This window comes from Myotis brandtii, unplaced genomic scaffold, assembly GCF_000412655.1.
Source record: "Myotis brandtii unplaced genomic scaffold, ASM41265v1 scaffold63, whole genome shotgun sequence".
In the NCBI taxonomy this organism is placed as follows: Eukaryota; Metazoa; Chordata; class Mammalia; order Chiroptera; family Vespertilionidae; genus Myotis; species Myotis brandtii.
The window spans coordinates 1,967,522-1,979,623 of NW_005370411.1; the positions used below are offsets into that span (position 1 = coordinate 1,967,522).

A 12,102-nucleotide genomic window follows, 5' to 3' on the forward strand; every position below is an offset into this window, starting at 1 on the left:
AAAATAATCATTCATTCGTCACTCACGGTCTTCCAGTCAGCCCTGGCAGTTTTCTATGTACACTATCATGTCATCTGCAAATAATGACAGTTTTACTTCCTCCTTTCAAATTTGGATGTCTTTTATGTTTTCTTGTCTGATTGCTATGGCTAGGACTTCCAGTAGTATGTTGAATAAGAGTGGTGAAAGCAAACATCCCTGTCTTGTTCATGTTCTTAGGGGAAATGGATTTAGTTTTTGCCCATGGAGTATGATGTTGGCTGTAGACTTGTCAGATATGGCCTTTATTATGTTGAGGTATGATCCCTCCATTCCCACTTTACTGAGAGTTTTTATCAAAAAAGTGTGTTGGATTTTGTCTAATGCCTTTTCTGCATCAATTAATATGATCTTCTGATTTTTGTCTTGCAATCTGTTTATATGATGTATCACATTTATTGATTTGTGAATATTGTACCAGCCTTGCTTTCCTGGAATAATCCCACTTGGTCATGGTGTATGATCTCTTTAATATATTGCTGGATGTGATTTGCAAATATTTTGTTGAGGATTTTAGCATCTCTGTTCATCAGGGATATTGGCCTGTAATTCTCTTTCTTTGTAATGTCTTTATCTGATTTTGGAATTAGGGTAATATTGGCCTCATAAAAAGAACTTAGAAGTGTTTCATCCTTTTTCATTTTTTGGAATAGTTTGAGGGGGATGGGTGTTAGTTTTCCTTTGAATGTTTGGAAAAACTACCCTGTGAAGCCATTCAGACCAGGGCTTTTGTAGTTACCAGCCTATTCAGTTTTCTGAATCTTCCTGATTTAGTTTTGGAAGATTGCATGTTTTAAGAATACATCCAGGTTGTATAGTTTATTGAAATATAGTCATTCATAGTATTTTTTTTACACGATTCTTTGTATTTCTGTGGGGTCAGTTGTGACTTCACCTCTTTCATTTCTGATTTTTTTTATTTGGGACTCTCTCTTTTTTGTTGATGAGTTTGGCTAGAGGTTCATCAATCTTGTTTATCTTTTCAAAATTTGTTGATGAGTCTGGCTAGAGGTTCATAAATATTGTTTATCTTTTCAAAGAACCAGGTCTTGGAGGTTTTATTGATCTTATTATTATTATTATTTTTAGTCTCTGTCATTTATTTCAGCTCTGATATTTATTATTTCCTTCCTTCTACTTTGGACTTTTCTTGTTGTTTTCTTTCTAATTCTTTAAGTTGTAGGGTTAGATAGCTTATTCAAAGTTTTTTTTGTTTTTGAGGTAGGCCTGTAATGCTATGAACTACTCTCTCAGGACTGATTTCTCTGTGTCCCATAGATTTTGGGTTTTTGTGTGTTTATTTTTATTTGTTTCCAGGATGTTTTTTATTTCTTCCTTAGTCTATTTGGTAACCCATTCATGTTTAATAACATGCTACGTAGCTTCCATGTTAACACATTATTCTTAACTAAAGTGTGTAATTTACATTAGGGTTCACTCTTTGTGCTGTACATTATGTTGGTTTTGACATATGTCTAATGATATGTATTCACTATTATGTGCTACGTAGCTTCCATGTTGACACATTATTCTTAACTAAAGTGTGTATTACATTAGGGTTCACTCTTTGTGCTGTACATTATGTGGGTTTTGACATATGTCTAATGATATGTATTCACTATTACATCATTATACAAAATAGTTTTACTGCCCTAAAAATCCCTCTGTGCTCTATCTAGTCATCTTTCCTTAATCCTAAGCCTTGGCAACTGCTAATCTATTTACAATTTCCATAGTTCGGCCTTTTCCAGAATGTCATATAGTTGAAATCATACATTCAGATTGGCTTCTTTCACTTAGCAATAAGTAGTTAAGTCTTATCCATGTCTTTTCATGGCTTGAAAGCTCATTTCTTCTTATTGCTGAATAACATTTCATCATATGGATGTACCACAATTTGTTTGTCCATTTACTTATTGAGGTATGCTCCATATCAGCTCCACTTTTGTAAAACAAAAACATGGACTTTTTTAAGAGATGGAAAAACACACACCCTGCATATTTGGAGGTGAACCAATCCCCTTGCAAGGGAAAAGTATGGGGAATGAAAATTCTCTTCAGAGCTGAAAAGTTAAAGCAGGACATGCAGAAACAGGAGGGCGTTGACTGGGAATCATTCCCATGTCCTTCCAAAAAGGACACTGTGGGCAAGTGTCTCAGGAATCTGAACAAACAGGCCCATGATCATTGTGAGACCCCCAAAGTGCATCAACTTTTTGTTAAAACACCTGTACATCTGTTTTTCAGTGTGTCAAGAAGCTGTCTGGGAAGCCTTTAGGACTTTTTGGGATCGACTTCCTGGGAGTGAGGAATATCGTTACTGGATGAATTTATGTGAGGATGAAATCACAACTATATTTGAAATGGGCACAAATTTTAGTCAGTCTGTGGAACATAGAAGCTTAATTATGAAGGTAAGTATAGTAAAAAGGGAAGGAATTGCTGGACTATTGTAGGGGTTAGATATATAGCTAGGGCCTAAAGAAAAAGAGAACAGGTGGCAAATCCCTGCATCCACTCTGATTTGTTGCATTAGGCTATTTTAGTGAGCTGCCATGGGGCATGGCCTAGTCTTCGTAGCTCTAGCTCTGGCCATTATAATAAACATTGTTAATTCAGTAAAAGTCTCAGCATTGTTTATAAATGTAAATATTTAAAATAGTACTCAGCAAAGATTTAGGCTAAGAAAATAAATCTCTGAGAGTTATTAAATTCCTTAGTCTATATCACAAAGCCAGATGGGCTGGAGCTGAAATCCAGACCCAGTTCTCTTCTGAAATCCATGTTCTTTTCCTTAAACCATTGGGCCCTCCTTTCAGTCGTTACCAGTTTTACACATTTCAGTGGCTAATATGGAATGGCTGTTCAAGAAAACACACACACACACACACACACACACACACACACACGCACGCACACACGCATATCAGCATTGTCCATCTCATTGTGTTCCTGATAAGGATCAACTGATAGAGCAGCAACTATTTGTGATGTAGAGTTATTACCATAACAACAGCCTCTTGTGATGTTACCTTGGTGCCAATTCAATGCCAATAGGAATCCAAAATTAGGGGTGCAGTGAAGAAGGAAACTTTATTCAGTGTAAAACAGCTCAACTGTGATAGAGCAAGGCTGTGAAAACAGCATGGCTGTGAGACTGCTTGGGTGCCAGGTGGCCCTGCGGTCAGACCCCTCTCTGATGAGACAGCTCTGCTCTGCTCCTCCCCAGTCTGCTCCAGCAAGAGATCTTCAGTGTTTCAGCTCAGCCTGGGAAATGCACTCTTCAGTGGAAAGGAAAAGTGTGCTCCCAGAGCCAGAGGGGAGCTGACTTACTTAGACAGAAGTCCCCACCACTGGTCCTTGGTCCCTGATTGGTCTGTCCTCATGCAAATCCTTGCAGTTTGATTGGCCCAAAAGGCACTGTCCTAATTGGTTGGCAAAGAAGCTGATGGGGGGGGGGAGGGGAGGAATATAGCTGCAGAGCTCTGATTGGATGGGGAAAGCTTCAGTCCTACTGGTTGAAATAGGATTTCAGGAACTCCTGGCTCAGATGGCAGAAACACAGTGAAGGCAGGCAGTTCAGTGCAGGCTTCTGTCTGAAGTGCAGTTTGCATGAGAGGCCCTGTGTAGAAATGGCTGCTGGGCTCTCTCTCTATACTAGTACATATTTTAAAATTTGAGTCCAATTAGCCACCAGGAGCCCTTTTTAGTTGCTATCTTGTTTTTCAGGATCCACAATCAGAAAGTGTCTCTTATAAGTGGAAATTTTTGTAAGTTTAGTTTTAAAGACATGGGAAATATACTTTCAATAATTATTTAGTAGAACATGCAGACCAAGGGGGAAAATGTGTTCCCTAGGTGGCATCTTAAATAACAAGTACAAATCAGCTAAATGAGAAGGAGTTTGGAATGGACAATCTAGGCAGAGAGGACAACATGGGCCAAGTGTTTGTAGAGAAGGACTTGGCCCAATATATCAGAAGTGACAGGAGATCAGACTGGAAAAATGGATAACTTACAAGTTTGTATTTAATTCTCTAGAGAATAGGAAACCATTGAAGGGTTTTAAGTAGGTGAGTCACAGAGGCTGATTTGACAGTTTTCCATTTTAAAAAAGGCCGTTATAGTTTCTATATACTATAGGATGGAATAGAGGTTGGATGCTGCTTCAGTGCTCCAGGCCCGAGGGAACGTGGGTCCTAACTCGACCTTGAGATAAAGGAAGCACGAGAGACATGTGGGAAACAAGATTAGTCATGTCTAGTTTTGTTTGGATTAAAGTCATGGGTTGGTGAGAAAGGGAGAGGATGAAGCAGTGGTCCAAGAAGCCTCCCAGTTTCTAGCTTGGGTGATTGAACGAGAACTCAGGCAGGGAAGCAACTTTGTAGATGGTGGGTGGAGGGAGAATGAGTACACTCTCAAATGTGTTGATCTGAGCCATCTGTGAAATATGAATTACTTGATATGTAGGTATGAAGATAGGGAGAGTGGTCAGGGTTATAAATATAGCTGAAGGAATCACCAGCTTTGAGGTGGTAATTAAAACCATGAGAGTGGCTGAGATTATTCTAGGAGAATCTGTAGAGTAAGAAGAGCAGTGAGCAATTTATAAGAGTTAGAGTAATAGTCTCCTCATTTTGCAGATGAGGGAATTGAGGTCTAACACCAGATTTGCCTCTGTGGGACTTGAAACTAGGTTTTCTGACCTCCAGTTACTGGTGTTCTTTTTATCATATTGGTCTCAAAAGAAAACCACTAACTTAGAGGAAGTTTGGAGACAATTTGCTTTGGAATGCGACAGAGACATAATTCTATAATCGATAGAATTTGTCTTTTTGTTTGAATTCTGGAGAAGCAGATTTACCAGTTATTTTATCTACATGTTCATATTGTTCTAGGATGAGAGTTACTATACATATGTTAGATCACAAAATTCTTTGATTCTAAGTCCATGAAAGGTTAAGGTAAAACTCCACCAATCTCTGATTTATAGACGGTTTGGGAATGAGAAGCAGGTAAAGCCTGTTCATTTCTGTCCACGAATGGAGAGCACAGGAACTTTTGGGCACATAAACAGAGACTGCACGTAGGGGCGTTCTCAGCCACAAACAAACTTGGCATCAGTAGTACCTTGCTTCACCTATTTGTCTAATCAATGAGAATAATAACATAGATTCTATAATGTTAAGGCATTAGGCTCTCTATGCCAAAGGTTTTGTTTACAGCTTATTAACTGTCATTAACTTACTTGGGCTTTTCTTTTTCATCTTTGTTTTTCTTAGAAACTGGCATACACAAAGGAAACTGTTAGCCGGTAAGTGTCTTTTTTCCCCCTAAGTTCATGTTTGGCAACAGAGGTGTATCATACTTACTCCAAGACTCACCCCAAATTTAATGGCCACTCTCTATTTTCTTGCCAGTTCCTGCGATGACCAGGCCTGTGGGTAAGTCCCAAATGCTTTTCCTCATTGGAGGCCACTCCCCTTCCCAGACCACCACCACAGCCACTGCTCTTGTTTGCTGTCTGACCTTACCAGGAGGCAGACTTGTTGTGTCTCTTGGGTGAAAAAATAGATTTCTGGAAATGAAATATGGAATGACCTACTGTTGTTGAGCCTTTCAGGCTAATGATAAGATTGCCCTGAAATGGTGCACCTTAGTGGAGGATAGTTTATTAAAGGATGGGTGGTGGTGTGGATCACTTTACTGGGGAATGATAATAATGATTTTGAAGTATCGGAATAGCACAACCTTGATGACTCCTCTAGTGTTATGAATCTTGGCTTCATTGGTCGTTAGGTTTAGGGTTAAGGTCATTTCTGGCTCCTGAGCAGTAGCAGGAAAAATAGGTCATGGAAAGTGAGAGATTTTGAGCCTACCGGGGCTAAAGATTTCCACTTCTCTCCATACTCAGAATATCTAGATTATGCCAGCATATGGGTGAGTATTTAGCGAAGCACCGCTAGGGCATACAATCCAGGTCAGAGTCCAGAAGTTTGCCTCAAATGAAAGGGAAGGGCATTGGAAAAACCACGTCAGTGAGTCAGTGTCCAGAGATCCAGTCTTGACAGCAGAGTCCTGGCGAAAGCACAGCTGGGGTGTACGTGTGAGTGGTAGTGTGGTACACATACGTTTCAAATCAAACATGAGTAAAGAGGAGGGAAGTGGGACTCTTTGTGGTCCCACTTATTTGTACAGCTAATGTTATCACTGAGTCTATGCTGGGGCCTGAGACTGAGCCCCTACTCAGATGTGGACCATGTGGTTTCCTGAGTGTGGACTCTTCATGGCCAAAAGGCAGAGCTCAGAGCTTCTTGTGATTGCCATTGCTACACACAGGCAGTGGGCTGAATAGTCTGGTGAGTCCTGCCAGTGCCAGTAATCTTCATGGTGGTACCTGATAAAAATGATAGCATATTTTATAGATCTTATATGGCTAAGAAGTACTTAAATACTGACTGAATATGGCTCTTAACCCAAAGAAGTATTGAGGTTTTCATGTATATTTTTATTGATTTCAGAGAGGAAGGGAGAAGGAGAGATAGAAACATCAATGATGAGAGAGAATCATCGATCTTGCACTCCCCTATGATCAGAATCGAACCATAACCTCCTGGTTCAGAGGTCGACCCTCAACCACTGAGCCATACTGGCTGGGCTGCAATGTGTTGTTTTAAGCTTTCCCTACTGTCATCTGCCAAGTATCTTTAAAAAAGCAAAAAAAAAAAAAAAAAAGAAAAGAAAGTATTTCCCACCATATTCAGGACTTCACATCCATCTTACCTCTTAGAAATCTCTGCCTGTCATTGTTTCTCTCTTTCTCCCGAGTCTTCAACTTTCCCATTATTAACTCGTCCCCATTAGTATTTAAACATGCTCAAGTCTCTGCCACGTGACCTATTTTACAAATGGCCTTCCCTCCAGCTCTTGTCTCCGTTACAACCAGACATCTTTTAAAAAAAATAAATCTCTATTATTGAAAGTATTTCATATGTCCACTTTTCCCCCCTTTGACCCCCTCCAGCCTGCTCCCTTCCCCCAGGCCTTCACCGCCCTATTGTCTGTGTCCATGGGTTATGCATATTTGCATACAAGGTCTTTCAACTAGACATCTTGAAGGCAGCTCCACGTGGCTCCAGTCGCTGCTTAACCCTGCTATGGGGTCTTACCATATCCTCAATAACCAGTATAAAGCTCAGTTTAGGACATGTGCTCATTAAATAGTTGTTAAATGAATTACTGAATTTCTACCCAATCACCCAAGTTCATTATCAGACCTCTCAGTGTAAGGACTGTTCTTTGGGATTTTTTGTTGTTGTTGGGGGTGTGTGTGGGGGGAGTATCTCAATTACTTACATTTGTAGTTGAGAATGCCTATTATAGATCACAAAGGCAAATAAACATTTTTTAAAAGCAAATGTTTTATTCTGTGTGGGATGACACATGTCACTGCTTCAGTAACCCCTGTTTTCTCCTATATCGGTTTAGCACTTAGTACTTTTTGTAATGCTCTGCACATAATATTTTATTTAGTTTTCATCAATACCTATGTGAAATAGGTAGGGCAGGGAGGTGTTTCTGTTTTGGAGATGAGTCTCAGAGCAACTGAGGTATTTTTCCAAGTCATACACAAAGTTAATTATACATCTGGGACCAGCACCCAGGATTTCTGGCTCAGTGCCTTGAGTTCTGTTGTCACATGCTGATTACAATGAACGGATTTAAGAACAAAGCAAAGTATAGAAAACTGTCAAGGGGAGTAGGCATCTAGACAGGAGATTATGCTTGGCTTGTTTCACTACATTTTTACACTTCTGTTCCATGTGGCTGTGATATTTTCTGACATAATCCCATCTGAATTCCACTGACATGATTAGGCAGCAGCAGCGAGGAATAAATGATGTGCTGGATGAGCTGAGGAAATGAGACCACAGGGGGTTGTTTGCTGTTGGTATTAAACTAAAGGTCTTAGCTGAACAACTTCAAATTTGTGGTTTGGCTTGGAAATGAAGAAGCATTTCTGTCTCCAAACTCAACATGACTCTGTGTTCTAGTTCTGTTGTGAGTGACACCTCAGCAGATCCCTTCAGGAGGCCTACCTAATGAGACTGTGTGAAAGGGTTCTTGTTGTTAAGTGTTCTTTACTGTCTTTTGAAAACAGGGAGGGGAGGAGGAGGGATTAAGTGTTGGAGTGTTAGGCAGATAATTTCAATTATGGAGAGTTGTCTACTTACCATCATTAAAGCAATGTTATTTTGAATTCAGTAGTTTTTCTGAAGTAAGCACACTTCTCCATCTGATTGCTTACATAGAGAATTAGCATAAATTTGATTTTGATGTGGGGGACAATTTGACCAACTCCAGGTGAGGTCTGGTTTCTCTGTTGTCATCCCAACTTCCTGTTCTAATTACTGTGTTGTGCTTTGGTTGCTTTGCCTTACTTTGACCTCTTTGCTCTTTATACCTGGTGGCTTATGGCTCTCCAGCTCTCACTGGGTTTCCCTTCCTTTTTCTGGGGCCGTATACTCTTTGACTTTTGGGTTGTTTAGCTTATCTATTTTTGTTATTATTTATTTATTTATTTATTTAAGGCTGTTTAGTTTAGGTAGGCCACTGACGTTAGGATAAGGTGAAACCATGTTGGTTGCCCTTCTAGAGAATATGGGCCACGTGAAGGCCGTGTTGTAAGGAATTAAGGTGGGTAAGAGTGAGGTTTCTGGAATCAAATGGGTCTGTTTTACATTACAGCTCTTCCCCTGGCCAGCTTTGTCACCTGAGCAAATTCTTAACCACTTCTAGCATTAGTTTCCTCATCTGTATAAATGGGGATACTAATATCTTCCTCTTAAGATTGTTGCGAGTTAACGAAGATAAACTACTTAGCACAGTGCTTGACCTGTAATGAGGGCTTAGGAAATTTAGTTGTAATCATTCTTGCTGTTATTATTATTGAAAAGGGAACTGGATACAGTTAGAAAGTTCAGGTGTGGCTTTGGGTTATATTGCATTATTTGGTGACCCTGGGAAAATGGCTTTACCCATGTGGGCCTCATTTTTTCATGTATCAAGTGAGGGCATAGGATGGGTTCTGCCTTGTGGACAATTGATAGACCCTATTCATAACTAATTATGTTAATGTTTGTTTCAAATGCATCTGAATCTCATTTTTTTTAGCTCTACTTCCTGTAACCCAAGAAGACTCTTTAAAATTTTTTTTTATTGATTTTTAGAGAGAGAGGAAAGAAAAGGGAGAGAAAAACATCAATGTTAGAGTGAAACATCAATTGGCTGCCTATTGCACGTCCCCTACTGGGGATTGATTCCACAACCCGGCATGTACCCTGACTGGGAATCAAACCGGCAACCTTTCAATACACAGGATGACACCCAAACAACTGAACCACATCAACATGGGTGCAAAAAGCCTTTTGCCCACTAGTGTGGCTCAGTGGTTGAGCGTCAACCTATGAACCAGGAGTACTCAGTCTGGGCACATGCTTGGGTTGTGGGCTCGATCCCAAGTAGGGGGCATGCAAGAGGCTGATGATTTTCATCATTGATGTTTCTCTCTCTCTCTCCCTCTCCCATCTTCTCTCTGAAATCAATAAAAAGAAAGAAAAAAGGAAAGAAGCTTCTTGATGCTTCCTCAGCTCATCACACATCATAATGACTTATCCAGATGTCATATTCCTTTAGATCAGCGGTTCTCAACCTGTGGGTCGCGACCCCTTTGGCGGTCGAACGACCCTTTCACAGGGGTCGCCTAAGACCATCCTGCATATCAGATATTTACATTACGATTCATAACAGTAGCAACATTACAGTTATGAAGTAGCAATGAAAATAATTTTATGGTTGGGTCACAACATGAGGAACTGTATTTAAAGGGCCAGAAGGTTGAGAACCACTGCTTTAGATCCTTCTAGATGACAGCTCACTTAGTAAGCATTGTCCTACAAATGCATATGAATAACCAATAGTGATAGGTTGGGTGTAATAGTTCAAAATATTATCTTTTTAGATAGTATTTTTAAAAGCCAGAAGAATCATGCTTTTTGTTGTTGTTGTTGTTTTGCTTTGTTTTAATCTGTGTTTCTCAAATTTTCTACTAAAGCCTGAAGGTTTAGGGATTATAGCCTTTGTTGACTCCCCACTCCAGTTCCAGGCATGAAATGCCTTTGAATGATCATGTTTTATCTTAATATTTATTTAAACTTTATATAATCCATACTATAGCCACATTTAAAAAATACTAAAATATTTTAAATTATTTATCAGTTGTTACTTAGCTCTCCAACTGCCTATGCATCAAGTAAAATTGGTGCCTGAAGATGTGTGCCATGTTTATCTGGTGGCTTTGAGTCCCCTCCCCCCAATAAGCTAATTTGGAGCAGCAGGGCAATACAAAGGAGTTGTTCTAAAGATGGGACTCATGGCATATTGGCAAGTCTGTGAGGGGAACATTTTTGACTGTGATTGAATCGCCTGAGGAGGCTGACTTGTGTAAAGTTGAATAGAGTTTTCAATTGCTATGAATTGAAAATTGGTGTTCTCACCATCCAGCTCCTTTGAAAAGGGTAATGAAATAGCCCATTCCCTTAGGACATGCACACAAACTTTAAAGTTCTAAAACTTCCCCAAATTACTGTAATTTAATTTTTATATTTTTTGAGTATATAAATTTGGACTCGCAGAAACCTATTTTCTTTCCTTCAGAGTGGGGATCTCTGCTTTCAGTTGCATGTTGAAGGACAGCTAGGAGACCTAAAGCCTACTAGCAGTGTGGCCTACAGCAGCCATTTCTCCAAGCTCGACTCTTTATAGAAAGTGATTTTATGATTTCTACGATCTCTCAAATGAGATGAAAGTTGTGCTTGTATGTTCCCCTTAGAAGCTAGTACTTTTCAGTCTGTACTAATTGTATTTATAATCATTTATTTGGTATCTATTTTCTAGAAGACTGTAACTTTCATAGACCATGGGTGTTTTGTTAACAACTATATGACACATGCCTCCTACACTGTTTTGCCAATAGTATTTATTTATTCATTCAAAAAGATCTATTTAAGCCCAGCTGGTGTGGCTCAATGGTTGAGCATTGACCTATGAACCAGAAGGTCATGGTTCGATTCCCGGTTGGGGCACATGTCTGGGTTGCGGGCTTGGTCCCCAGTGTGGGGCTTGCAGGAGGCAGCCAATCAATGATTCTCTCTCATCTTTGATATTTCTTTTTTTTTTAAATATATTTTATTGATTTTTTACAGAGAGGAAGGGAGAGAGATAGAGAGTTAGAAACATCAATGAGAGAGAAACATCGATCAGCTGCCTCCTGCACATCTCCCACTGGGGATGTGCCCGCAACCCAGGTACATGCCCTCGACCGGAATCGAACCTGGGACCTTTCAGTCTGCAGGCCGACGCTCTATCCACTGAGCCAAACCGGTTCCGGCACATCTTTGATATTTCTATCTCTCTCTCCCTCTCCTTTCCTCTCTGAAATCAATAAAAATATATTAAAAAATCTATTTAATGTCTACTAAATAGCAGATACTATTTAGGCTGGAGATACAGCAAGAACATGGCAGGTAAAGTCCTTGATCTCAAGGAGTTTAGATCCTTAAGGCAGTTCTTTCCCTGTGGTGATGGAAATGCTCTTTACTGTGCTGTCCAATGTGAAGCCATTAACCACATGGGACTATTGAGCACTTGAAATGTGATTAGTGTGAATGAGGAACTGAATTTTAAACTTTATTCAGTTTTAGTTAATTTAAATTGCCACATATGTCCAGTAACTACCATATTAGACAATGCCATCCTAGAAGATTAAGGGATTGGAGACAGAAATAAAAAAATCCTATCTACACTAATAAAAGAGAAACATGGTAATTAGCGTACGACCGCTACCCTTTTCATTGGCTAATCAGTGAGTATATGCAAATTAACTGTCAGCCAAGATGGCGGCCGGCAGCCAGGCACTGAAGCGAGCACGAGGCTTGCTTGCTGCAGACTCCAACGTTCCCCGCCTCACTTGCCGGCCTCTCAGCTGCAACTCTAAGCAACTAT

General features: G+C 39.9%; 1 protein-coding gene across 5 annotated transcripts in view; it reads left to right on the forward strand.

Moving 5' to 3' along the window:
• The window catches only part of IMPG2 (interphotoreceptor matrix proteoglycan 2), an 80,060-nt gene that overhangs the window by 14,329 nt on the left and 53,629 nt on the right, over nt 1-12,102 (forward strand). For 4 of the 5 annotated variants that reach the window (XM_014528300.1, XM_014528304.1, XM_014528301.1 and 1 more), the window contains exons 3-5: nt 2,287-2,453; nt 5,322-5,353; nt 5,460-5,483. In XM_014528300.1, the coding sequence (XP_014383786.1) occupies nt 2,287-2,453; nt 5,322-5,353; nt 5,460-5,483 (223 nt within the window). The remainder of the gene's footprint in view (nt 1-2,286; nt 2,454-5,321; nt 5,354-5,459; nt 5,484-12,102) is intronic. The other variant, XM_014528302.1, reaches the window with a different exon arrangement.